Raw genomic sequence first — 26961 nt, forward strand, 5'->3', positions numbered from 1 at the left:
GAGGCAGCTGGCAGCAGGGCCGGGGGAGGCAGCTGGGACGGGAATCCCAGGGATCGGGGAGCAGGAAGGACAGGACCCCAGAGAGCTGGCAAGCAGCCAGGCCCGTTCCGCTGCCCGAGCAGCAGCAGCAGCAGCAGCATCACAGTGCCCTGCCCAAGGCTGTGCCATGAGGGGCTGTTCCTGGCTGCAGGGGGAAAAGCCAGCCCCGGGTGCAGCGTTTCTGCCCCGGCCCTTGTCCCCAGCCCAGCCTCCCCACCACGTGTGCACTCACCGCTTGCCCAAGCAATACAGGGCCAGCGTTACCTGCTGGGGCCTTGCATAGCTGCCCCCATTTGTGACACGGCCCCATGATGTCATGGATGTCACAGTACAGCACAGCCAGCCCAGCCCCACGCTTTGTCCCCACCCCAGCTCACAATGTTGGAGGGGCCCTGGCGCACCGGTTAAGGCAGCCTTTGAGTGAATCTTCTTCAAAGGACCTCTCTTGGCCCTTCTCTTGTCTTTCTGATCAGCTGCCCTCCACTGGCAATCTCATAGATACCCATGTTGGAAGGCACCCTTGAGGATCATGGAGTCTAAGCCTTGACTCCATGCTGAGCTTCAGTTAAATCTCTGATACTATAAAAGCTGCGCTTTGGTTTCAGCCTTGCTGCTTTTCTTAAGGATGAGCATGACGGCATCCTCCTGCTTCCCCCCACAACCACTCGTGTACCAGGCCTCTGGGAGAGCGCTCCTTTTGCTGCTCCCGAAAGGGTTTGCCAGTACAATTGTTCTGCATGAGAAAGATGTCTTTTGGGTGACCACTTCCAGATGGATTGGTCTGTCTTTCTGTGCATAAACAGGCACAGCTACACAGACTGCAGTGATGAACCGCCATCTAAGAGTCACAGGCTGCTATTGTAGGTCTTCCCCCTGATTCCTACCCAAAAATGCTCAACCCCATCAGCACCATCATTAAGCTCTAGGCAGGTGGAAGCCCACCTTACATAGAGGGTGACCCCAGCACCTCTCCTTTCATGCCTGTGCCTTCTACAGGCTTACAGATATATAAACCAGAGGGAGCGTAAAACAGAGGGGTGTTGTGGTGGCCAACAGCTCAACTGAAGGCCTCACAGTTTCATTTCATCCTAATTTTGTAACTGAAGCATAAGTAATTCTATAAGTACTTTAATTAGAAAACTTAACCAGTGTGGACCGTTGGGGAGCAGGCCCGGACCGTTGGGGACCCCAGCAGCTACTGCCTGTTTGGCTGCGTGGCAACTGGTTCAACCAATATGGACTGACCAGGCAGGCATTCAGATCTGCAAAGGAAGAGAGCACTCAATAAAAGTTGGTTGCTGTGCATGAACCGTGGTGTGCGTGTATGGTGCCATTCCTGCCTCTGCAATCAAAGTGACCGAGGGGCTCCATGCAGTAGGCAACTCGGGAAGTCTTGTACCTTCCGAGTACCTCAGGCAGTGGGGGAAGGAAGAGGGTGATGCACCTGGGAATAAGGACAAAAAAGGAGGCTGCGCCCTTGTCCTGGGTCTCAACAAATCGAGACACCCCAAGGGGAAATGTCCCTTGGCCTCTCCCTTTATTCCAATAACATGACAAGTCTCCTCTGTGTCCTCCCTGGACTAACCTCTGGCGTCGTGAAGTTTTTCCCCCACAGGGAGACACCCTACTCCTTCAGCGCCCATTCTCCAGCTCTTCTCTGCTTTCTAACACATCTAGAAGCCCGTGTCCTTGCTGCTGCACGGATCTCTCACGGCTCTCTGCCAGCCGCACGCCAGAGCTCCCAGCTCCGGCTGGCAGGGCCTCAGCGCCCGCCCTGTGCCCTCCCGCCCCGACGGCCAGACCAGGCCCTGCTTGCTGCCCTCATGGTGACACTCCTGGCCCCAGTGCTCTCCAAGGCCTTCTCTGGGGGCACCTTCCTGCGGCCTTTCACTCCCTGAACGAGGCCCAGCAGAGAGCTGAGAGGGGCTGTGGACAAGGGCCTGCAGGGACAGCACCAGGCCCAGTGGCTTCCCACTGACAGCGGGCAGGCTTGGGCTGGAGATGCACAAGAAATTCTTGCCTCTCAGGCTGCTCAGGCCCCGGCCCACGCTGCTCACGCTGCAGCTGTGGCTGCCCCATCCCTGGCAGTGTTCCAGGCCAGGCTGGACGGGGCTTGAAACAACCGGGCCTAGGGGAAGCTGTCCCTGCCCTTGGCAGCAGGGTTGCAACAAGACCGTTTTTAAGGGCCCTTCCAAGGCAGGCCCTTCTGGCATTCTGTCATCACAGGGGCCGGGGGCAGCTGGACTTAATTTCGGATTAGGACCAATTCGGCACTGCAAGTTTGGCTAATTTCAAGGAGACTCTTCACAAGCCCAGATACACAACTTGTCGCTTTTACCTATACTGTAGGTCTAGTTGAGGCCAATAAAGTCTTGCACAACCCAGGTTCTGGAATATTGTAGTTTATTGAATCAAGAGCAACAAAATTTCCAGGTTGCTACGCACAAAGGCACTAACTATAGAACATAATTGTGTGTCCCCAAAAGGCAGAGACACGATCTATGGCTTTACTACGACATAAAAAAAAATTCTTATATGCAATATAGAAGGTAAAAGCGTTATGCATAAATGTATCTACTTATGACAATCTTTCCAGATATAAATGCCCTAAGAGCATTAATATGTATCACAACTTAGAGAGACACTAAATATTGGCTATATTGCCTTCTTTAAACAAAATTACATGTTTGACTCTTTAGAATAATTTCTCATCATGATATAATGGTTACATAATTCATGGAGTTGACAATATTTATATTATTCTATTGGCTTTTATTATATTTTACTATTCTAGATGATAATTGAAAAGCTTTCTCGCATATAATATGTACACAGGGGAGAGATATACATATATATACACACAAATTAACAACCTAGATCTTTACATATAAAAAAGATCAGGTCAGCTCCAACACAGTTGCTACAATGCTGACCTGAAGGATTCCCATGCAGAAGCAAGGAAAAACACCGTCCATTGACTGATCCCAAACCTTGCCCAGGGATTGTGGAGTCTATCTCCCCAGAGAGAGTCAAGAACCTTGACCGGAACGCAATCCTTTGTAGTGTAGAGCGGGAAGACCTGCCTGGAGCACCCCTGAACCAAATGATAGCACCAGCGGTCCTTTCAAACATTCCCTCCGCTGGGATTCTGAGATCGGCGTCCCTGCACAAGGCGAAGCTCTCAGAGGGAAAATGGACTCAAAGAAAGAGGTGGGCGAATAATAGCATTTCCTCATGCGTGTTCCTTGATCTTTGTAGCCAAACTGGATGCAGTGCTGGGGAGGCTCTCGAGGCCACACTGCGGCTGCTGCTGGCATAGTGCTGCTACGCAGCGTTTTCCCTTCCCTCTCTGTAGCCCACATTCTCCCTTCTTTTCCCGTCTAGTGAGCGCTGGTTCTCTGCCACCAGGTGTGAGCCTCACAAGCACAGCTCTCTGCAGGAGAACCTCTTTCACTGTTCATTTTTAAGGATCCGTTTGAACCAATGGTGCAGATCCACGTACTGGCTCATTGCCTGGGAGTGGGCAAACGGATCCATCACCAGGTCATGGAAGAGATTGCATGACCTGGCCATTAGGACCTCTGGGGGCAAGCGGATCCCCTCAGGAAGCCTCTGGTTGCCCACAATGAAGTGATTGAGGCGTCTCATTTCCACACACGTGCGCAGGCTCTCGCTGATATCCATCAGCCGCCTCACAAAATGTCTCCTGCGCCACTGTGACACGGGCAAGATGCTCAGGAGGTGCATGACAATGGTCTTGATGGTATAGGTGGAGAAGCCTAAGCCCAGCTGAAGACGAGTGAAGAACTGCAGGCATTTCAGGTGCAAGCTGTCAGGGGGAGCCCGCCTGGCGATGTACCTGAAGAACTTCATCTCGGCCACGGCGTAGCTCTCCGGCCAGATTGTGCTGGAGGTGTGGGCTTGCCTAGGCTGGCTGCTTACAAAGACGTCTGAGTTGCCTTGCCGCACCCCAAACAGCATCTCGATCCGGTAGCTTTCTCTGCCATTGGTCACCTTGAACTGGCAGGAGCGTCTGGGGGGCAGCAGCACTAAATGCCAATGGTGTGACTCACGCAAAGCCGGCCAGATTGCCCTCACCAGCTGGTAGAACCAGCGGGCAGTTTTCTCCACGTCCAGGTAGGAGCCCGTGCACAGGCTATGAAGGAGGCTGGGATCCTGATGCCTCCTCAGCTCCTCCTCAGGGTGGTGCAGGAAGCACAGCATGTTCTCACCCTGCCGCTCGCTCGTGCAGGTGCACTCCTGCTGCACGCGGATGCGGAAGTTCCTCAAGCGCCTCTGCCCTGCAGTGCCCAGCTCTAGGTGGAAGCTGTGCCCTCGGGGAGGTGTCATGGGTATGAGCACCTGGTACACGACATCCTGCTCACGAGGACTCCAACCTTCGAAGGCACTGCCCACCCCAATGGCTCCTTGCAGCACCGGATAGAAACTGTTGGACAAGACCCGTCGAAAATAAATTGCAAAATGCTCCATCAGGCTTCTTGTCCACATGCGTCCTTCCTGCAGGTCCCACACAGGCCACTGTATGCGCTCCATTATGATTCTCCCAAAGTTATCGGCACCATCACGGTATTCTTCCACTTGATTTCCAACATCATTGACGTTTGCTGCGTTGGCAGCCTCATTGCCAACTTCATTTGCAGCATCACGTTCTTCATTCGCAGCAGCATTGTCGACATCCTCTGCGTGGCCATCATCACTGTCATCTTCCTCCGCCTCCATGTCACTGTCTCCCTCATCTTCATTTCCAGCGTCTTCTTCATATGCATCCACATTTTCGACTTCCTCTTCATCTACACCATCGTGTCCTTCTCCTTGCTCCTCTCTCCTCAGGCTGCCTTTCCTCCACATATACCACAGTGCCAAGAGAAGGAGCAGGAGCCCAGCAGGAGCCCAGAGCTGCCAGTGCTGCCAGGCAGAGCAGAGCAGGTCTCCCCAGGCCAAGAGACCCTGCTTCACCAGGACCAGCTGCTCCACCTCCCGCTCCAGACGAATCTTCTCCTCTTCCTGGAGCTTGGCACGCACCTCCATTCGCAGACGTGTCACCTCGTCCAAGCCATCACCCACGGGCTCTGGGTACTGGACTACACTTTGCAAGAGCAAGAGCCACAATACCCAGGTATCCATGGTCTGCAGGAGGATGGCGAGAAGGCCTTGAAAGGGGCTGAGAGGGAGGCAGCTGGCAGCAGGGCCGGGGGAGGCAGCTGGGACGGGAATCCCAGGGATCGGGGAGCAGGAAGGACAGGACCCCAGAGAGCTGGCAAGCAGCCAGGCCCGTTCCGCTGCCCGAGCAGCAGCAGCAGCAGCCCGAGCAGCAGCAGCAGCAGCAGCAGCAGCAGCAGCAGCAGCATCACGGTGCCCTGCCCAAGGCTGTGCCATGAGGGGCTGTTCCTGGCTGCAGGGGGAAAAGCCAGCCCCGGGTGCAGCGTTTCTGCCCCGGCCCTTGTCCCCAGCCCAGCCTCCCCACCACGTGTGCACTCACCGCTTGCCCAAGCAATACAGGGCCAGCGTTACCTGCTGGGGCCTTGCATAGCTGCCCCCATTTGTGACACGGCCCCATGATGTCATGGATGTCACAGTACAGCACAGCCAGCCCAGCCCCACGCTTTGTCCCCACCCCAGCTCACAATGTTGGAGGGGCCCTGGCGCACCGGTTAAGGCAGCCTTTGAGTGAATCTTCTTCAAAGGACCTCTCTTGGCCCTTCTCTTGTCTTTCTGATCAGCTGCCCTCCACTGGCAATCTCATAGATACCCATGTTGGAAGGCACCCTTGAGGATCATGGAGTCTAAGCCTTGACTCCATGCTGAGCTTCAGTTAAATCTCTGATACTATAAAAGCTGCGCTTTGGTTTCAGCCTTGCTGCTTTTCTTAAGGATGAGCATGACGGCATCCTCCTGCTTCCCCCCACAACCACTCGTGTACCAGGCCTCTGGGAGAGCGCTCCTTTTGCTGCTCCCGAAAGGGTTTGCCAGTACAATTGTTCTGCATGAGAAAGATGTCTTTTGGGTGACCACTTCCAGATGGATTGGTCTGTCTTTCTGTGCATAAACAGGCACAGCTACACAGACTGCAGTGATGAACCGCCATCTAAGAGTCACAGGCTGCTATTGTAGGTCTTCCCCCTGATTCCTACCCAAAAATGCTCAACCCCATCAGCACCATCATTAAGCTCTAGGCAGGTGGAAGCCCACCTTACATAGAGGGTGACCCCAGCACCTCTCCTTTCATGCCTGTGCCTTCTACAGGCTTACAGATATATAAACCAGAGGGAGCGTAAAACAGAGGGGTGTTGTGGTGGCCAACAGCTCAACTGAAGGCCTCACAGTTTCATTTCATCCTAATTTTGTAACTGAAGCATAAGTAATTCTATAAGTACTTTAATTAGAAAACTTAACCAGTGTGGACCGTTGGGGAGCAGGCCCGGACCGTTGGGGACCCCAGCAGCTACTGCCTGTTTGGCTGCGTGGCAACTGGTTCAACCAATATGGACTGACCAGGCAGGCATTCAGATCTGCAAAGGAAGAGAGCACTCAATAAAAGTTGGTTGCTGTGCATGAACCGTGGTGTGCGTGTATGGTGCCATTCCTGCCTCTGCAATCAAAGTGACCGAGGGGCTCCATGCAGTAGGCAACTCGGGAAGTCTTGTACCTTCCGAGTACCTCAGGCAGTGGGGGAAGGAAGAGGGTGATGCACCTGGGAATAAGGACAAAAAAGGAGGCTGCGCCCTTGTCCTGGGTCTCAACAAATCGAGACACCCCAAGGGGAAATGTCCCTTGGCCTCTCCCTTTATTCCAATAACATGACAAGTCTCCTCTGTGTCCTCCCTGGACTAACCTCTGGCGTCGTGAAGTTTTTCCCCCACAGGGAGACACCCTACTCCTTCAGCGCCCATTCTCCAGCTCTTCTCTGCTTTCTAACACATCTAGAAGCCCGTGTCCTTGCTGCTGCACGGATCTCTCACGGCTCTCTGCCAGCCGCACGCCAGAGCTCCCAGCTCCGGCTGGCAGGGCCTCAGCGCCCGCCCTGTGCCCTCCCGCCCCGACGGCCAGACCAGGCCCTGCTTGCTGCCCTCATGGTGACACTCCTGGCCCCAGTGCTCTCCAAGGCCTTCTCTGGGGGCACCTTCCTGCGGCCTTTCACTCCCTGAACGAGGCCCAGCAGAGAGCTGAGAGGGGCTGTGGACAAGGGCCTGCAGGGACAGCACCAGGCCCAGTGGCTTCCCACTGACAGCGGGCAGGCTTGGGCTGGAGATGCACAAGAAATTCTTGCCTCTCAGGCTGCTCAGGCCCCGGCCCACGCTGCTCACGCTGCAGCTGTGGCTGCCCCATCCCTGGCAGTGTTCCAGGCCAGGCTGGACGGGGCTTGAAACAACCGGGCCTAGGGGAAGCTGTCCCTGCCCTTGGCAGCAGGGTTGCAACAAGACCGTTTTTAAGGGCCCTTCCAAGGCAGGCCCTTCTGGCATTCTGTCATCACAGGGGCCGGGGGCAGCTGGACTTAATTTCGGATTAGGACCAATTCGGCACTGCAAGTTTGGCTAATTTCAAGGAGACTCTTCACAAGCCCAGATACACAACTTGTCGCTTTTACCTATACTGTAGGTCTAGTTGAGGCCAATAAAGTCTTGCACAACCCAGGTTCTGGAATATTGTAGTTTATTGAATCAAGAGCAACAAAATTTCCAGGTTGCTACGCACAAAGGCACTAACTATAGAACATAATTGTGTGTCCCCAAAAGGCAGAGACACGATCTATGGCTTTACTACGACATAAAAAAAAATTCTTATATGCAATATAGAAGGTAAAAGCGTTATGCATAAATGTATCTACTTATGACAATCTTTCCAGATATAAATGCCCTAAGAGCATTAATATGTATCACAACTTAGAGAGACACTAAATATTGGCTATATTGCCTTCTTTAAACAAAATTACATGTTTGACTCTTTAGAATAATTTCTCATCATGATATAATGGTTACATAATTCATGGAGTTGACAATATTTATATTATTCTATTGGCTTTTATTATATTTTACTATTCTAGATGATAATTGAAAAGCTTTCTCGCATATAATATGTACACAGGGGAGAGATATACATATATATACACACAAATTAACAACCTAGATCTTTACATATAAAAAAGATCAGGTCAGCTCCAACACAGTTGCTACAATGCTGACCTGAAGGATTCCCATGCAGAAGCAAGGAAAAACACCGTCCATTGACTGATCCCAAACCTTGCCCAGGGATTGTGGAGTCTATCTCCCCAGAGAGAGTCAAGAACCTTGACCGGAACGCAATCCTTTGTAGTGTAGAGCGGGAAGACCTGCCTGGAGCACCCCTGAACCAAATGATAGCACCAGCGGTCCTTTCAAACATTCCCTCCGCTGGGATTCTGAGATCGGCGTCCCTGCACAAGGCGAAGCTCTCAGAGGGAAAATGGACTCAAAGAAAGAGGTGGGCGAATAATAGCATTTCCTCATGCGTGTTCCTTGATCTTTGTAGCCAAACTGGATGCAGTGCTGGGGAGGCTCTCGAGGCCACACTGCGGCTGCTGCTGGCATAGTGCTGCTACGCAGCGTTTTCCCTTCCCTCTCTGTAGCCCACATTCTCCCTTCTTTTCCCGTCTAGTGAGCGCTGGTTCTCTGCCACCAGGTGTGAGCCTCACAAGCACAGCTCTCTGCAGGAGAACCTCTTTCACTGTTCATTTTTAAGGATCCGTTTGAACCAATGGTGCAGATCCACGTACTGGCTCATTGCCTGGGAGTGGGCAAACGGATCCATCACCAGGTCATGGAAGAGATTGCATGACCTGGCCATTAGGACCTCTGGGGGCAAGCGGATCCCCTCAGGAAGCCTCTGGTTGCCCACAATGAAGTGATTGAGGCGTCTCATTTCCACACACGTGCGCAGGCTCTCGCTGATATCCATCAGCCGCCTCACAAAATGTCTCCTGCGCCACTGTGACACGGGCAAGATGCTCAGGAGGTGCATGACAATGGTCTTGATGGTATAGGTGGAGAAGCCTAAGCCCAGCTGAAGACGAGTGAAGAACTGCAGGCATTTCAGGTGCAAGCTGTCAGGGGGAGCCCGCCTGGCGATGTACCTGAAGAACTTCATCTCGGCCACGGCGTAGCTCTCCGGCCAGATTGTGCTGGAGGTGTGGGCTTGCCTAGGCTGGCTGCTTACAAAGACGTCTGAGTTGCCTTGCCGCACCCCAAACAGCATCTCGATCCGGTAGCTTTCTCTGCCATTGGTCACCTTGAACTGGCAGGAGCGTCTGGGGGGCAGCAGCACTAAATGCCAATGGTGTGACTCACGCAAAGCCGGCCAGATTGCCCTCACCAGCTGGTAGAACCAGCGGGCAGTTTTCTCCACGTCCAGGTAGGAGCCCGTGCACAGGCTATGAAGGAGGCTGGGATCCTGATGCCTCCTCAGCTCCTCCTCAGGGTGGTGCAGGAAGCACAGCATGTTCTCACCCTGCCGCTCGCTCGTGCAGGTGCACTCCTGCTGCACGCGGATGCGGAAGTTCCTCAAGCGCCTCTGCCCTGCAGTGCCCAGCTCTAGGTGGAAGCTGTGCCCTCGGGGAGGTGTCATGGGTATGAGCACCTGGTACACGACATCCTGCTCACGAGGACTCCAACCTTCGAAGGCACTGCCCACCCCAATGGCTCCTTGCAGCACCGGATAGAAACTGTTGGACAAGACCCGTCGAAAATAAATTGCAAAATGCTCCATCAGGCTTCTTGTCCACATGCGTCCTTCCTGCAGGTCCCACACAGGCCACTGTATGCGCTCCATTATGATTCTCCCAAAGTTATCGGCACCATCACGGTATTCTTCCACTTGATTTCCAACATCATTGACGTTTGCTGCGTTGGCAGCCTCATTGCCAACTTCATTTGCAGCATCACGTTCTTCATTCGCAGCAGCATTGTCGACATCCTCTGCGTGGCCATCATCACTGTCATCTTCCTCCGCCTCCATGTCACTGTCTCCCTCATCTTCATTTCCAGCGTCTTCTTCATATGCATCCACATTTTCGACTTCCTCTTCATCTACACCATCGTGTCCTTCTCCTTGCTCCTCTCTCCTCAGGCTGCCTTTCCTCCACATATACCACAGTGCCAAGAGAAGGAGCAGGAGCCCAGCAGGAGCCCAGAGCTGCCAGTGCTGCCAGGCAGAGCAGAGCAGGTCTCCCCAGGCCAAGAGACCCTGCTTCACCAGGACCAGCTGCTCCACCTCCCGCTCCAGACGAATCTTCTCCTCTTCCTGGAGCTTGGCACGCACCTCCATTCGCAGACGTGTCACCTCGTCCAAGCCATCACCCACGGGCTCTGGGTACTGGACTACACTTTGCAAGAGCAAGAGCCACAATACCCAGGTATCCATGGTCTGCAGGAGGATGGCGAGAAGGCCTTGAAAGGGGCTGAGAGGGAGGCAGCTGGCAGCAGGGCCGGGGGAGGCAGCTGGGACGGGAATCCCAGGGATCGGGGAGCAGGAAGGACAGGACCCCAGAGAGCTGGCAAGCAGCCAGGCCCGTTCCGCTGCCCGAGCAGCAGCAGCAGCAGCCCGAGCAGCAGCAGCAGCAGCAGCATCACAGTGCCCTGCCCAAGGCTGTGCCATGAGGGGCTGTTCCTGGCTGCAGGGGGAAAAGCCAGCCCCGGGTGCAGCGTTTCTGCCCCGGCCCTTGTCCCCAGCCCAGCCTCCCCACCACGTGTGCACTCACCGCTTGCCCAAGCAATACAGGGCCAGTGTTACCTGCTGGGGCCTTGCATAGCTGCCCCCATTTGTGACACGGCCCCATGATGTCATGGATGTCACAGTACAGCACAGCCAGCCCAGCCCCACGCTTTGTCCCCACCCCAGCTCACAATGTTGGAGGGGCCCTGGCGTACCGGTTAAGGCAGCCTTTGAGTGAATCTTCTTCAAAGGACCTCTCTTGGCCCTTCTCTTGTCTTTCTGATCAGCTGCCCTCCACTGGCAATCTCATAGATACCCATGTTGGAAGGCACCCTTGAGGATCATGGAGTCTAAGCCTTGACTCCATGCTGAGCTTCAGTTAAATCTCTGATACTATAAAAGCTGCGCTTTGGTTTCAGCCTTGCTGCTTTTCTTAAGGATGAGCATGACGGCATCCTCCTGCTTCCCCCCACAACCACTCGTGTACCAGGCCTCTGGGAGAGCGCTCCTTTTGCTGCTCCCGAAAGGGTTTGCCAGTACAATTGTTCTGCATGAGAAAGATGTCTTTTGGGTGACCACTTCCAGATGGATTGGTCTGTCTTTCTGTGCATAAACAGGCACAGCTACACAGACTGCAGTGATGAACCGCCATCTAAGAGTCACAGGCTGCTATTGTAGGTCTTCCTCCTGATTCCTACCCAAAAATGCTCAACCCCATCAGCACCATCATTAAGCTCTAGGCAGGTGGAAGCCCACCTTACATAGAGGGTGACCCCAGCACCTCTCCTTTCATGCCTGTGCCTTCTACAGGCTTACAGATATATAAACCAGAGGGAGCGTAAAACAGAGGGGTGTTGTGGTGGCCAACAGCTCAACTGAAGGCCTCACAGTTTCATTTCATCCTAATTTTGTAACTGAAGCATAAGTAATTCTATAAGTACTTTAATTAGAAAACTTAACCAGTGTGGACCGTTGGGGAGCAGGCCCGGACCGTTGGGGACCCCAGCAGCTACTGCCTGTTTGGCTGCGTGGCAACTGGTTCAACCAATATGGACTGACCAGGCAGGCATTCAGATCTGCAAAGGAAGAGAGCACTCAATAAAAGTTGGTTGCTGTGCATGAACCGTGGTGTGCGTGTATGGTGCCATTCCTGCCTCTGCAATCAAAGTGACCGAGGGGCTCCATGCAGTAGGCAACTCGGGAAGTCTTGTACCTTCCGAGTACCTCAGGCAGTGGGGGAAGGAAGAGGGTGATGCACCTGGGAATAAGGACAAAAAAGGAGGCTGCGCCCTTGTCCTGGGTCTCAACAAATCGAGACACCCCAAGGGGAAATGTCCCTTGGCCTCTCCCTTTATTCCAATAACATGACAAGTCTCCTCTGTGTCCTCCCTGGACTAACCTCTGGCGTCGTGAAGTTTTTCCCCCACAGGGAGACACCCTACTCCTTCAGCGCCCATTCTCCAGCTCTTCTCTGCTTTCTAACACATCTAGAAGCCCGTGTCCTTGCTGCTGCACGGATCTCTCACGGCTCTCTGCCAGCCGCACGCCAGAGCTCCCAGCTCCGGCTGGCAGGGCCTCAGCGCCCGCCCTGTGCCCTCCCGCCCCGACGGCCAGACCAGGCCCTGCTTGCTGCCCTCATGGTGACACTCCTGGCCCCAGTGCTCTCCAAGGCCTTCTCTGGGGGCACCTTCCTGCGGCCTTTCACTCCCTGAACGAGGCCCAGCAGAGAGCTGAGAGGGGCTGTGGACAAGGGCCTGCAGGGACAGCACCAGGCCCAGTGGCTTCCCACTGACAGCGGGCAGGCTTGGGCTGGAGATGCACAAGAAATTCTTGCCTCTCAGGCTGCTCAGGCCCCGGCCCACGCTGCTCACGCTGCAGCTGTGTTCCAGGCCAGGCTGGACGGGGCTTGAAACAACCGGGCCTAGGGGAAGCTGTCCCTGCCCTTGGCAGCAGGGTTGCAACAAGACCGTTTTTAAGGGCCCTTCCAAGGCAGGCCCTTCTGGCATTCTGTCATCACAGGGGCCGGGGGCAGCTGGACTTAATTTCGGATTAGGACCAATTCGGCACTGCAAGTTTGGCTAATTTCAAGGAGACTCTTCACAAGCCCAGATACACAACTTGTCGCTTTTACCTATACTGTAGGTCTAGTTGAGGCCAATAAAGTCTTGCACAACCCAGGTTCTGGAATATTGTAGTTTATTGAATCAAGAGCAACAAAATTTCCAGGTTGCTACGCACAAAGGCACTAACTATAGAACATAATTGTGTGTCCCCAAAAGGCAGAGACACGATCTATGGCTTTACTACGACATAAAAAAAAAATTCTTATATGCAATATAGAAGGTAAAAGCGTTATGCATAAATGTATCTACTTATGACAATCTTTCCAGATATAAATGCCCTAAGAGCATTAATATGTATCACAACTTAGAGAGACACTAAATATTGGCTATATTGCCTTCTTTAAACAAAATTACATGTTTGACTCTTTAGAATAATTTCTCATCATGATATAATGGTTACATAATTCATGGAGTTGACAATATTTATATTATTCTATTGGCTTTTATTATATTTTACTATTCTAGATGATAATTGAAAAGCTTTCTCGCATATAATATGTACACAGGGGAGAGATATACATATATATACACACAAATTAACAACCTAGATCTTTACATATAAAAAAGATCAGGTCAGCTCCAACACAGTTGCTACAATGCTGACCTGAAGGATTCCCATGCAGAAGCAAGGAAAAACACCGTCCATTGACTGATCCCAAACCTTGCCCAGGGATTGTGGAGTCTATCTCCCCAGAGAGAGTCAAGAACCTTGACCGGAACGCAATCCTTTGTAGTGTAGAGCGGGAAGACCTGCCTGGAGCACCCCTGAACCAAATGATAGCACCAGCGGTCCTTTCAAACATTCCCTCCGCTGGGATTCTGAGATCGGCGTCCCTGCACAAGGCGAAGCTCTCAGAGGGAAAATGGACTCAAAGAAAGAGGTGGGCGAATAATAGCATTTCCTCATGCGTGTTCCTTGATCTTTGTAGCCAAACTGGATGCAGTGCTGGGGAGGCTCTCGAGGCCACACTGCGGCTGCTGCTGGCATAGTGCTGCTACGCAGCGTTTTCCCTTCCCTCTCTGTAGCCCACATTCTCCCTTCTTTTCCCGTCTAGTGAGCGCTGGTTCTCTGCCACCAGGTGTGAGCCTCACAAGCACAGCTCTCTGCAGGAGAACCTCTTTCACTGTTCATTTTTAAGGATCCGTTTGAACCAATGGTGCAGATCCACGTACTGGCTCATTGCCTGGGAGTGGGCAAACGGATCCATCACCAGGTCATGGAAGAGATTGCATGACCTGGCCATTAGGACCTCTGGGGGCAAGCGGATCCCCTCAGGAAGCCTCTGGTTGCCCACAATGAAGTGATTGAGGCGTCTCATTTCCACACACGCGCGCAGGCTCTCGCTGATATCCATCAGCCGCCTCACAAAATGTCTCCTGCGCCACTGTGACACGGGCAAGATGCTCAGGAGGTGCATGACAATGGTCTTGATGGTATAGGTGGAGAAGCCTAAGCCCAGCTGAAGACGAGTGAAGAACTGCAGGCATTTCAGGTGCAAGCTGTCAGGGGGAGCCCGCCTGGCGATGTACCTGAAGAACTTCATCTCGGCCACGGCGTAGCTCTCCGGCCAGATTGTGCTGGAGGTGTGGGCTTGCCTAGGCTGGCTGCTTACAAAGACGTCTGAGTTGCCTTGCCGCACCCCAAACAGCATCTCGATCCGGTAGCTTTCTCTGCCATTGGTCACCTTGAACTGGCAGGAGCGTCTGGGGGGCAGCAGCACTAAATGCCAATGGTGTGACTCACGCAAAGCCGGCCAGATTGCCCTCACCAGCTGGTAGAACCAGCGGGCAGTTTTCTCCACGTCCAGGTAGGAGCCCGTGCACAGGCTATGAAGGAGGCTGGGATCCTGATGCCTCCTCAGCTCCTCCTCAGGGTGGTGCAGGAAGCACAGCATGTTCTCACCCTGCCGCTCGCTCGTGCAGGTGCACTCCTGCTGCACGCGGATGCGGAAGTTCCTCAAGCGCCTCTGCCCTGCAGTGCCCAGCTCTAGGTGGAAGCTGTGCCCTCGGGGAGGTGTCATGGGTATGAGCACCTGGTACACGACATCCTGCTCACGAGGACTCCAACCTTCGAAGGCACTGCCCACCCCAATGGCTCCTTGCAGCACCGGATAGAAACTGTTGGACAAGACCCGTCGAAAATAAATTGCAAAATGCTCCATCAGGCTTCTTGTCCACATGCGTCCTTCCTGCAGGTCCCACACAGGCCACTGTATGCGCTCCATTATGATTCTCCCAAAGTTATCGGCACCATCACGGTATTCTTCCACTTGATTTCCAACATCATTGACGTTTGCTGCGTTGGCAGCCTCATTGCCAACTTCATTTGCAGCATCACGTTCTTCATTCGCAGCAGCATTGTCGACATCCTCTGCGTGGCCATCATCACTGTCATCTTCCTCCGCCTCCATGTCACTGTCTCCCTCATCTTCATTTCCAGCGTCTTCTTCATATGCATCCACATTTTCGACTTCCTCTTCATCTACACCATCGTGTCCTTCTCCTTGCTCCTCTCTCCTCAGGCTGCCTTTCCTCCACATATACCACAGTGCCAAGAGAAGGAGCAGGAGCCCAGCAGGAGCCCAGAGCTGCCAGTGCTGCCAGGCAGAGCAGAGCAGGTCTCCCCAGGCCAAGAGACCCTGCTTCACCAGGACCAGCTGCTCCACCTCCCGCTCCAGACGAATCTTCTCCTCTTCCTGGAGCTTGGCACGCACCTCCATTCGCAGACGTGTCACCTCGTCCAAGCCATCACCCACGGGCTCTGGGTACTGGACTACACTTTGCAAGAGCAAGAGCCACAATACCCAGGTATCCATGGTCTGCAGGAGGATGGCGAGAAGGCCTTGAAAGGGGCTGAGAGGGAGGCAGCTGGCAGCAGGGCCGGGGGAGGCAGCTGGGACGGGAATCCCAGGGATCGGGGAGCAGGAAGGACAGGACCCCAGAGAGCTGGCAAGCAGCCAGGCCCGTTCCGCTGCCCGAGCAGCAGCAGCAGCAGCCCGAGCAGCAGCAGCAGCAGCAGCAGCAGCAGCAGCAGCAGCATCACGGTGCCCTGCCCAAGGCTGTGCCATGAGGGGCTGTTCCTGGCTGCAGGGGGAAAAGCCAGCCCCGGGTGCAGCGTTTCTGCCCCGGCCCTTGTCCCCAGCCCAGCCTCCCCACCACGTGTGCACTCACCGCTTGCCCAAGCAATACAGGGCCAGCGTTACCTGCTGGGGCCTTGCATAGCTGCCCCCATTTGTGACACGGCCCCATGATGTCATGGATGTCACAGTACAGCACAGCCAGCCCAGCCCCACGCTTTGTCCCCACCCCAGCTCACAATGTTGGAGGGGCCCTGGCGCACCGGTTAAGGCAGCCTTTGAGTGAATCTTCTTCAAAGGACCTCTCTTGGCCCTTCTCTTGTCTTTCTGATCAGCTGCCCTCCACTGGCAATCTCATAGATACCCATGTTGGAAGGCACCCTTGAGGATCATGGAGTCTAAGCCTTGACTCCATGCTGAGCTTCAGTTAAATCTCTGATACTATAAAAGCTGCGCTTTGGTTTCAGCCTTGCTGCTTTTCTTAAGGATGAGCATGACGGCATCCTCCTGCTTCCCCCCACAACCACTCGTGTACCAGGCCTCTGGGAGAGCGCTCCTTTTGCTGCTCCCGAAAGGGTTTGCCAGTACAATTGTTCTGCATGAGAAAGATGTCTTTTGGGTGACCACTTCCAGATGGATTGGTCTGTCTTTCTGTGCATAAACAGGCACAGCTACACAGACTGCAGTGATGAACCGCCATCTAAGAGTCACAGGCTGCTATTGTAGGTCTTCCCCCTGATTCCTACCCAAAAATGCTCAACCCCATCAGCACCATCATTAAGCTCTAGGCAGGTGGAAGCCCACCTTACATAGAGGGTGACCCCAGCACCTCTCCTTTCATGCCTGTGCCTTCTACAGGCTTACAGATATATAAACCAGAGGGAGCGTAAAACAGAGGGGTGTTGTGGTGGCCAACAGCTCAACTGAAGGCCTCACAGTTTCATTTCATCCTAATTTTGTAACTGAAGCATAAGTAATTCTATAAGTACTTTAATTAGAAAACTTAACCAGTGTGGACCGTTGGGGAGCAGGCCCGGACCGTTGGGGACCCCAGCAGCTACTGCCTGTTTGGCTGCGTGGCAACTGGTTCAACCAATATGGACTGACCAGGCAGGCATTCAGATCTGCAAAGGAAGAGAGCACTCAATAAAAGTTGGTTGCTGTGCATGAACCGTGGTGTGCGTGTATGGTGCCATTCCTGCCTCTGCAATCAAAGTGACCGAGGGGCTCCATGCAGTAGGCAACTCGGGAAGTCTTGTACCTTCCGAGTACCTCAGGCAGTGGGGGAAGGAAGAGGGTGATGCACCTGGGAATAAGGACAAAAAAGGAGGCTGCGCCCTTGTCCTGGGTCTCAACAAATCGAGACACCCCAAGGGGAAATGTCCCTTGGCCTCTCCCTTTATTCCAATAACATGACAAGTCTCCTCTGTGTCCTCCCTGGACTAACCTCTGGCGTCGTGAAGTTTTTCCCCCACAGGGAGACACCCTACTCCTTCAGCGCCCATTCTCCAGCTCTTCTCTGCTTTCTAACACATCTAGAAGCCCGTGTCCTTGCTGCTGCACGGATCTCTCACGGCTCTCTGCCAGCCGCACGCCAGAGCTCCCAGCTCCGGCTGGCAGGGCCTCAGCGCCCGCCCTGTGCCCTCCCGCCCGACGGCCAGACCAGGCCCTGCTTGCTGCCCTCATGGTGACACTCCTGGCCCCAGTGCTCTCCAAGGCCTTCTCTGGGGGCACCTTCCTGCGGCCTTTCACTCCCTGAACGAGGCCCAGCAGAGAGCTGAGAGGGGCTGTGGACAAGGGCCTGCAGGGACAGCACCAGGCCCAGTGGCTTCCCACTGACAGCGGGCAGGCTTGGGCTGGAGATGCACAAGAAATTCTTGCCTCTCAGGCTGCTCAGGCCCCGGCCCACGCTGCCCACGCTGCAGCTGTGTTCCAGGCCAGGCTGGACGGGGCTTGAAACAACCGGGCCTAGGGGAAGCTGTCCCTGCCCTTGGCAGCAGGGTTGCAACAAGACCATTTTTAAGGGCCCTTCCAAGGCAGGCCCTTCTGGCATTCTGTCATCACAGGGGCCGGGGGCAGCTGGACTTAATTTCGGATTAGGACCAATTCGGCACTGCAAGTTTGGCTAATTTCAAGGAGACTCTTCACAAGCCCAGATACACAACTTGTCGCTTTTACCTATACTGTAGGTCTAGTTGAGGCCAATAAAGTCTTGCACAACCCAGGTTCTGGAATATTGTAGTTTATTGAATCAAGAGCAACAAAATTTCCAGGTTGCTACGCACAAAGGCACTAACTATAGAACATAATTGTGTGTCCCCAAAAGGCAGAGACACGATCTATGGCTTTACTACGACATAAAAAAAAAATTCTTATATGCAATATAGAAGGTAAAAGCGTTATGCATAAATGTATCTACTTATGACAATCTTTCCAGATATAAATGCCCTAAGAGCATTAATATGTATCACAACTTAGAGAGACACTAAATATTGGCTATATTGCCTTCTTTAAACAAAATTACATGTTTGACTCTTTAGAATAATTTCTCATCATGATATAATGGTTACATAATTCATGGAGTTGACAATATTTATATTATTCTATTGGCTTTTATTATATTTTACTATTCTAGATGATAATTGAAAAGCTTTCTCGCATATAATATGTACACAGGGGAGAGATATACATATATATACACACAAATTAACAACCTAGATCTTTACATATAAAAAAGATCAGGTCAGCTCCAACACAGTTGCTACAATGCTGACCTGAAGGATTCCCATGCAGAAGCAAGGAAAAACACCGTCCATTGACTGATCCCAAACCTTGCCCAGGGATTGTGGAGTCTATCTCCCCAGAGAGAGTCAAGAACCTTGACCGGAACGCAATCCTTTGTAGTGTAGAGCGGGAAGACCTGCCTGGAGCACCCCTGAACCAAATGATAGCACCAGCGGTCCTTTCAAACATTCCCTCCGCTGGGATTCTGAGATCGGCGTCCCTGCACAAGGCGAAGCTCTCAGAGGGAAAATGGACTCAAAGAAAGAGGTGGGCGAATAATAGCATTTCCTCATGCGTGTTCCTTGATCTTTGTAGCCAAACTGGATGCAGTGCTGGGGAGGCTCTCGAGGCCACACTGCGGCTGCTGCTGGCATAGTGCTGCTACGCAGCGTTTTCCCTTCCCTCTCTGTAGCCCACATTCTCCCTTCTTTTCCCGTCTAGTGAGCGCTGGTTCTCTGCCACCAGGTGTGAGCCTCACAAGCACAGCTCTCTTCAGGAGAACCTCTTTCACTGTTCATTTTTAAGGATCCGTTTGAACCAATGGTGCAGATCCACGTACTGGCTCATTGCCTGGGAGTGGGCAAACGGATCCATCACCAGGTCATGGAAGAGATTGCATGACCTGGCCATTAGGACCTCTGGGGGCAAGCGGATCCCCTCAGGAAGCCTCTGGTTGCCCACAATGAAGTGATTGAGGCGTCTCATTTCCACACACGCGCGCAGGCTCTCGCTGATATCCATCAGCCGCCTCACAAAATGTCTCCTGCGCCACTGTGACACGGGCAAGATGCTCAGGAGGTGCATGACAATGGTCTTGATGGTATAGGTGGAGAAGCCTAAGCCCAGCTGAAGACGAGTGAAGAACTGCAGGCATTTCAGGTGCAAGCTGTCAGGGGGAGCCCGCCTGGCGATGTACCTGAAGAACTTCATCTCGGCCACGGCGTAGCTCTCCGGCCAGATTGTGCTGGAGGTGTGGGCTTGCCTAGGCTGGCTGCTTACAAAGACGTCTGAGTTGCCTTGCCGCACCCCAAACAGCATCTCGATCCGGTAGCTTTCTCTGCCATTGGTCACCTTGAACTGGCAGGAGCGTCTGGGGGGCAGCAGCACTAAATGCCAATGGTGTGACTCACGCAAAGCCGGCCAGATTGCCCTCACCAGCTGGTAGAACCAGCGGGCAGTTTTCTCCACGTCCAGGTAGGAGCCCGTGCACAGGCTATGAAGGAGGCTGGGATCCTGATGCCTCCTCAGCTCCTCCTCAGGGTGGTGCAGGAAGCACAGCATGTTCTCACCCTGCCGCTCGCTCGTGCAGGTGCACTCCTGCTGCACGCGGATGCGGAAGTTCCTCAAGCGCCTCTGCCCTGCAGTGCCCAGCTCTAGGTGGAAGCTGTGCCCTCGGGGAGGTGTCATGGGTATGAGCACCTGGTACACGACATCCTGCTCACGAGGACTCCAACCTTCGAAGGCACTGCCCACCCCAATGGCTCCTTGCAGCACCGGATAGAAACTGTTGGACAAGACCCGTCGAAAATAAATTGCAAAATGCTCCATCAGGCTTCTTGTCCACATGCGTCCTTCCTGCAGGTCCCACACAGGCCACTGTATGCGCTCCATTATGATTCTCCCAAAGTTATCGGCACCATCACGGTATTCTTCCACTTGATTTCCAACATCATTGACGTTTGCTGCGTTGGCAGCCTCATTGCCAACTTCATTTGCAGCATCACGTTCTTCATTCGCAGCAGCATTGTCGACATCCTCTGCGTGGCCATCATCACTGTCATCTTCCTCCGCCTCCATGTCACTGTCTCCCTCATCTTCATTTCCAGCGTCTTCTTCATATGCATCCACATTTTCGACTTCCTCTTCATCTACACCATCGTGTCCTTCTCCTTGCTCCTCTCTCCTCAGGCTGCCTTTCCTCCACATATACCACAGTGCCAAGAGAAGGAGCAGGAGCCCAGCAGGAGCCCAGAGCTGCCAGTGCTGCCAGGCAGAGCAGAGCAGGTCTCCCCAGGCCAAGAGACCCTGCTTCACCAGGACCAGCTGCTCCACCTCCCGCTCCAGACGAATCTTCTCCTCTTCCTGGAGCTTGGCACGCACCTCCATTCGCAGACGTGTCACCTCGTCCAAGCCATCACCCACGGGCTCTGGGTACTGGACTACACTTTGCAAGAGCAAGAGCCACAATACCCAGGTATCCATGGTCTGCAGGAGGATGGCGAGAAGGCCTTGAAAGGGGCTGAGAGGGAGGCAGCTGGCAGCAGGGCCGGGGGAGGCAGCTGGGACGGGAATCCCAGGGATCGGGGAGCAGGAAGGACAGGACCCCAGAGAGCTGGCAAGCAGCCAGGCCCGTTCCGCTGCCCGAGCAGCAGCAGCAGCAGCCCGAGCAGCAGCAGCAGCAGCAGCAGCAGCAGCAGCAGCAGCATCACGGTGCCCTGCCCAAGGCTGTGCCATGAGGGGCTGTTCCTGGCTGCAGGGGGAAAAGCCAGCCCCGGGTGCAGCGTTTCTGCCCCGGCCCTTGTCCCCAGCCCAGCCTCCCCACCACGTGTGCACTCACCGCTTGCCCAAGCAATACAGGGCCAGCGTTACCTGCTGGGGCCTTGCATAGCTGCCCCCATTTGTGACACGGCCCCATGATGTCATGGATGTCACAGTACAGCACAGCCAGCCCAGCCCCACGCTTTGTCCCCACCCCAGCTCACAATGTTGGAGGGGCCCTGGCGCACCGGTTAAGGCAGCCTTTGAGTGAATCTTCTTCAAAGGACCTCTCTTGGCCCTTCTCTTGTCTTTCTGATCAGCTGCCCTCCACTGGCAATCTCATAGATACCCATGTTGGAAGGCACCCTTGAGGATCATGGAGTCTAAGCCTTGACTCCATGCTGAGCTTCAGTTAAATCTCTGATACTATAAAAGCTGCGCTTTGGTTTCAGCCTTGCTGCTTTTCTTAAGGATGAGCATGACGGCATCCTCCTGCTTCCCCCCACAACCACTCGTGTACCAGGCCTCTGGGAGAGCGCTCCTTTTGCTGCTCCCGAAAGGGTTTGCCAGTACAATTGTTCTGCATGAGAAAGATGTCTTTTGGGTGACCACTTCCAGATGGATTGGTCTGTCTTTCTGTGCATAAACAGGCACAGCTACACAGACTGCAGTGATGAACCGCCATCTAAGAGTCACAGGCTGCTATTGTAGGTCTTCCCCCTGATTCCTACCCAAAAATGCTCAACCCCATCAGCACCATCATTAAGCTCTAGGCAGGTGGAAGCCCACCTTACATAGAGGGTGACCCCAGCACCTCTCCTTTCATGCCTGTGCCTTCTACAGGCTTACAGATATATAAACCAGAGGGAGCGTAAAACAGAGGGGTGTTGTGGTGGCCAACAGCTCAACTGAAGGCCTCACAGTTTCATTTCATCCTAATTTTGTAACTGAAGCATAAGTAATTCTATAAGTACTTTAATTAGAAAACTTAACCAGTGTGGACCGTTGGGGAGCAGGCCCGGACCGTTGGGGACCCCAGCAGCTACTGCCTGTTTGGCTGCGTGGCAACTGGTTCAACCAATATGGACTGACCAGGCAGGCATTCAGATCTGCAAAGGAAGAGAGCACTCAATAAAAGTTGGTTGCTGTGCATGAACCGTGGTGTGCGTGTATGGTGCCATTCCTGCCTCTGCAATCAAAGTGACCGAGGGGCTCCATGCAGTAGGCAACTCGGGAAGTCTTGTACCTTCCGAGTACCTCAGGCAGTGGGGGAAGGAAGAGGGTGATGCACCTGGGAATAAGGACAAAAAAGGAGGCTGCGCCCTTGTCCTGGGTCTCAACAAATCGAGACACCCCAAGGGGAAATGTCCCTTGGCCTCTCCCTTTATTCCAATAACATGACAAGTCTCCTCTGTGTCCTCCCTGGACTAACCTCTGGCGTCGTGAAGTTTTTCCCCCACAGGGAGACACCCTACTCCTTCAGCGCCCATTCTCCAGCTCTTCTCTGCTTTCTAACACATCTAGAAGCCCGTGTCCTTGCTGCTGCACGGATCTCTCACGGCTCTCTGCCAGCCGCGCGCCAGAGCTCCCAGCTCCGGCTGGCAGGGCCTCAGCGCCCGCCCTGTGCCCTCCCGCCCCGACGGCCAGACCAGGCCCTGCTTGCTGCCCTCATGGTGACACTCCTGGCCCCAGTGCTCTCCAAGGCCTTCTCTGGGGGCACCTTCCTGCGGCCTTTCACTCCCTGAACGAGGCCCAGCAGAGAGCTGAGAGGGGCTGTGGACAAGGGCCTGCAGGGACAGCACCAGGCCCAGTGGCTTCCCACTGACAGCGGGCAGGCTTGGGCTGGAGATGCACAAGAAATTCTTGCCTCTCAGGCTGCTCAGGCCCCGGCCCACGCTGCCCACGCTGCAGCTGTGTTCCAGGCCAGGCTGGACGGGGCTTGAAACAACCGGGCCTAGGGGAAGCTGTCCCTGCCCTTGGCAGCAGGGTTGCAACAAGACCGTTTTTAAGGGCCCTTCCAAGGCAGGCCCTTCTGGCATTCTGTCATCACAGGGGCCGGGGGCAGCTGGACTTAATTTCGGATTAGGACCAATTCGGCACTGCAAGTTTGGCTAATTTCAAGGAGACTCTTCACAAGCCCAGATACACAACTTGTCGCTTTTACCTATACTGTAGGTCTAGTTGAGGCCAATAAAGTCTTGCACAACCCAGGTTCTGGAATATTGTAGTTTATTGAATCAAGAGCAACAAAATTTCCAGGTTGCTACGCACAAAGGCACTAACTATAGAACATAATTGTGTGTCCCCAAAAGGCAGAGACACGATCTATGGCTTTACTACGACATAAAAAAAAAATTCTTATATGCAATATAGAAGGTAAAAGCGTTATGCATAAATGTATCTACTTATGACAATCTTTCCAGATATAAATGCCCTAAGAGCATTAATATGTATCACAACTTAGAGAGACACTAAATATTGGCTATATTGCCTTCTTTAAACAAAATTACATGTTTGACTCTTTAGAATAATTTCTCATCATGATATAATGGTTACATAATTCATGGAGTTGACAATATTTATATTATTCTATTGGCTTTTATTATATTTTACTATTCTAGATGATAATTGAAAAGCTTTCTCGCATATAATATGTACACAGGGGAGAGATATACATATATATACACACAAATTAACAACCTAGATCTTTACATATAAAAAAGATCAGGTCAGCTCCAACACAGTTGCTACAATGCTGACCTGAAGGATTCCCATGCAGAAGCAAGGAAAAACACCGTCCATTGACTGATCCCAAACCTTGCCCAGGGATTGTGGAGTCTATCTCCCCAGAGAGAGTCAAGAACCTTGACCGGAACGCAATCCTTTGTAGTGTAGAGCGGGAAGACCTGCCTGGAGCACCCCTGAACCAAATGATAGCACCAGCGGTCCTTTCAAACATTCCCTCCGCTGGGATTCTGAGATCGGCGTCCCTGCACAAGGCGAAGCTCTCAGAGGGAAAATGGACTCAAAGAAAGAGGTGGGCGAATAATAGCATTTCCTCATGCGTGTTCCTTGATCTTTGTAGCCAAACTGGATGCAGTGCTGGGGAGGCTCTCGAGGCCACACTGCGGCTGCTGCTGGCATAGTGCTGCTACGCAGCGTTTTCCCTTCCCTCTCTGTAGCCCACATTCTCCCTTCTTTTCCCGTCTAGTGAGCGCTGGTTCTCTGCCACCAGGTGTGAGCCTCACAAGCACAGCTCTCTTCAGGAGAACCTCTTTCACTGTTCATTTTTAAGGATCCGTTTGAACCAATGGTGCAGATCCACGTACTGGCTCATTGCCTGGGAGTGGGCAAACGGATCCATCACCAGGTCATGGAAGAGATTGCATGACCTGGCCATTAGGACCTCTGGGGGCAAGCGGATCCCCTCAGGAAGCCTCTGGTTGCCCACAATGAAGTGATTGAGGCGTCTCATTTCCACACACGCGCGCAGGCTCTCGCTGATATCCATCAGCCGCCTCACAAAATGTCTCCTGCGCCACTGTGACACGGGCAAGATGCTCAGGAGGTGCATGACAATGGTCTTGATGGTATAGGTGGAGAAGCCTAAGCCCAGCTGAAGACGAGTGAAGAACTGCAGGCATTTCAGGTGCAAGCTGTCAGGGGGAGCCCGCCTGGCGATGTACCTGAAGAACTTCATCTCGGCCACGGCGTAGCTCTCCGGCCAGATTGTGCTGGAGGTGTGGGCTTGCCTAGGCTGGCTGCTTACAAAGACGTCTGAGTTGCCTTGCCGCACCCCAAACAGCATCTCGATCCGGTAGCTTTCTCTGCCATTGGTCACCTTGAACTGGCAGGAGCGTCTGGGGGGCAGCAGCACTAAATGCCAATGGTGTGACTCACGCAAAGCCGGCCAGATTGCCCTCACCAGCTGGTAGAACCAGCGGGCAGTTTTCTCCACGTCCAGGTAGGAGCCCGTGCACAGGCTATGAAGGAGGCTGGGATCCTGATGCCTCCTCAGCTCCTCCTCAGGGTGGTGCAGGAAGCACAGCATGTTCTCACCCTGCCGCTCGCTCGTGCAGGTGCACTCCTGCTGCACGCGGATGCGGAAGTTCCTCAAGCGCCTCTGCCCTGCAGTGCCCAGCTCTAGGTGGAAGCTGTGCCCTCGGGGAGGTGTCATGGGTATGAGCACCTGGTACACGACATCCTGCTCACGAGGACTCCAACCTTCGAAGGCACTGCCCACCCCAATGGCTCCTTGCAGCACCGGATAGAAACTGTTGGACAAGACCCGTCGAAAATAAATTGCAAAATGCTCCATCAGGCTTCTTGTCCACATGCGTCCTTCCTGCAGGTCCCACACAGGCCACTGTATGCGCTCCATTATGATTCTCCCAAAGTTATCGGCACCATCACGGTATTCTTCCACTTGATTTCCAACATCATTGACGTTTGCTGCGTTGGCAGCCTCATTGCCAACTTCATTTGCAGCATCACGTTCTTCATTCGCAGCAGCATTGTCGACATCCTCTGCGTGGCCATCATCACTGTCATCTTCCTCCGCCTCCATGTCACTGTCTCCCTCATCTTCATTTCCAGCGTCTTCTTCATATGCATCCACATTTTCGACTTCCTCTTCATCTACACCATCGTGTCCTTCTCCTTGCTCCTCTCTCCTCAGGCTGCCTTTCCTCCACATATACCACAGTGCCAAGAGAAGGAGCAGGAGCCCAGCAGGAGCCCAGAGCTGCCAGTGCTGCCAGGCAGAGCAGAGCAGGTCTCCCCAGGCCAAGAGACCCTGCTTCACCAGGACCAGCTGCTCCACCTCCCGCTCCAGACGAATCTTCTCCTCTTCCTGGAGCTTGGCACGCACCTCCATTCGCAGACGTGTCACCTCGTCCAAGCCATCACCCACGGGCTCTGGGTACTGGACTACACTTTGCAAGAGCAAGAGCCACAATACCCAGGTATCCATGGTCTGCAGGAGGATGGCGAGAAGGCCTTGAAAGGGGCTGAGAGGGAGGCAGCTGGCAGCAGGGCCGGGGGAGGCAGCTGGGACGGGAATCCCAGGGATCGGGGAGCAGGAAGGACAGGACCCCAGAGAGCTGGCAAGCAGCCAGGCCCGTTCCGCTGCCCGAGCAGCAGCAGCAGCAGCCCGAGCAGCAGCAGCAGCAGCAGCAGCAGCAGCAGCAGCAGCATCACGGTGCCCTGCCCAAGGCTGTGCCATGAGGGGCTGTTCCTGGCTGCAGGGGGAAAAGCCAGCCCCGGGTGCAGCGTTTCTGCCCCGGCCCTTGTCCCCAGCCCAGCCTCCCCACCACGTGTGCACTCACCGCTTGCCCAAGCAATACAGGGCCAGCGTTACCTGCTGGGGCCTTGCATAGCTGCCCCCATTTGTGACACGGCCCCATGATGTCATGGATGTCACAGTACAGCACAGCCAGCCCAGCCCCACGCTTTGTCCCCACCCCAGCTCACAATGTTGGAGGGGCCCTGGCGTACCGGTTAAGGCAGCCTTTGAGTGAATCTTCTTCAAAGGACCTCTCTTGGCCCTTCTCTTGTCTTTCTGATCAGCTGCCCTCCACTGGCAATCTCATAGATACCCATGTTGGAAGGCACCCTTGAGGATCATGGAGTCTAAGCCTTGACTCCATGCTGAGCTTCAGTTAAATCTCTGATACTATAAAAGCTGCGCTTTGGTTTCAGCCTTGCTGCTTTTCTTAAGGATGAGCATGACGGCATCCTCCTGCTTCCCCCCACAA

General features: G+C 53.7%; 5 protein-coding genes across 5 annotated transcripts; all 5 read right to left on the reverse strand.

The window, feature by feature from the left end:
- Positions 1-3489: 3489 nt before the first annotated feature.
- LOC136568394 (inositol 1,4,5-trisphosphate receptor-interacting protein-like 1) lies at positions 3490-5103 on the reverse strand. Its single transcript, XM_066568381.1, has one exon. The coding sequence runs from the start codon at positions 5086-5088 to the stop codon at positions 3490-3492; it is 1599 nt and encodes a 532-aa protein (XP_066424478.1). The 5' UTR covers positions 5089-5103.
- A 3654-nt stretch (positions 5104-8757) lies between these two features.
- Positions 8758-10371, reverse strand: LOC136568395 (inositol 1,4,5-trisphosphate receptor-interacting protein-like 1). The gene has a single exon (XM_066568382.1). The coding sequence runs from the start codon at positions 10354-10356 to the stop codon at positions 8758-8760; it is 1599 nt and encodes a 532-aa protein (XP_066424479.1). The 5' UTR covers positions 10357-10371.
- Positions 10372-13987: 3616 nt separating this feature from the next.
- LOC136568396 (inositol 1,4,5-trisphosphate receptor-interacting protein-like 1) lies at positions 13988-15601 on the reverse strand. Its single transcript, XM_066568383.1, has one exon. The coding sequence runs from the start codon at positions 15584-15586 to the stop codon at positions 13988-13990; it is 1599 nt and encodes a 532-aa protein (XP_066424480.1). The 5' UTR covers positions 15587-15601.
- A 3633-nt stretch (positions 15602-19234) lies between these two features.
- LOC136568397 (inositol 1,4,5-trisphosphate receptor-interacting protein-like 1) lies at positions 19235-20848 on the reverse strand. The gene has a single exon (XM_066568385.1). It carries the CDS (start codon positions 20831-20833, stop codon positions 19235-19237), a length of 1599 nt encoding a protein of 532 aa, XP_066424482.1. The 5' UTR covers positions 20834-20848.
- Positions 20849-24482: 3634 nt separating this feature from the next.
- LOC136568398 (inositol 1,4,5-trisphosphate receptor-interacting protein-like 1) lies at positions 24483-26096 on the reverse strand. The gene has a single exon (XM_066568386.1). The coding sequence runs from the start codon at positions 26079-26081 to the stop codon at positions 24483-24485; it is 1599 nt and encodes a 532-aa protein (XP_066424483.1). The 5' UTR covers positions 26082-26096.
- Positions 26097-26961: the final 865 nt, after the last annotated feature.

The sequence above is a fragment of the Molothrus aeneus genome, chromosome 32 (assembly GCF_037042795.1).
Source record: "Molothrus aeneus isolate 106 chromosome 32, BPBGC_Maene_1.0, whole genome shotgun sequence".
Classification (NCBI taxonomy): domain Eukaryota; kingdom Metazoa; phylum Chordata; class Aves; order Passeriformes; family Icteridae; genus Molothrus; species Molothrus aeneus.

Excerpts from the sequence above, each read along its gene's own strand:
- LOC136568394 (XM_066568381.1), bottom strand. The coding sequence starts at position 5,088 with ATGGAGGTGCGTGCCAAGCTCCAGGAAGAGGAGAAGATTCGTCTGGAG.
- LOC136568395 (XM_066568382.1), bottom strand. The coding sequence starts at position 10,356 with ATGGAGGTGCGTGCCAAGCTCCAGGAAGAGGAGAAGATTCGTCTGGAG.
- LOC136568396 (XM_066568383.1), bottom strand. The coding sequence starts at position 15,586 with ATGGAGGTGCGTGCCAAGCTCCAGGAAGAGGAGAAGATTCGTCTGGAG.
- LOC136568397 (XM_066568385.1), bottom strand. The coding sequence starts at position 20,833 with ATGGAGGTGCGTGCCAAGCTCCAGGAAGAGGAGAAGATTCGTCTGGAG.
- LOC136568398 (XM_066568386.1), bottom strand. The coding sequence starts at position 26,081 with ATGGAGGTGCGTGCCAAGCTCCAGGAAGAGGAGAAGATTCGTCTGGAG.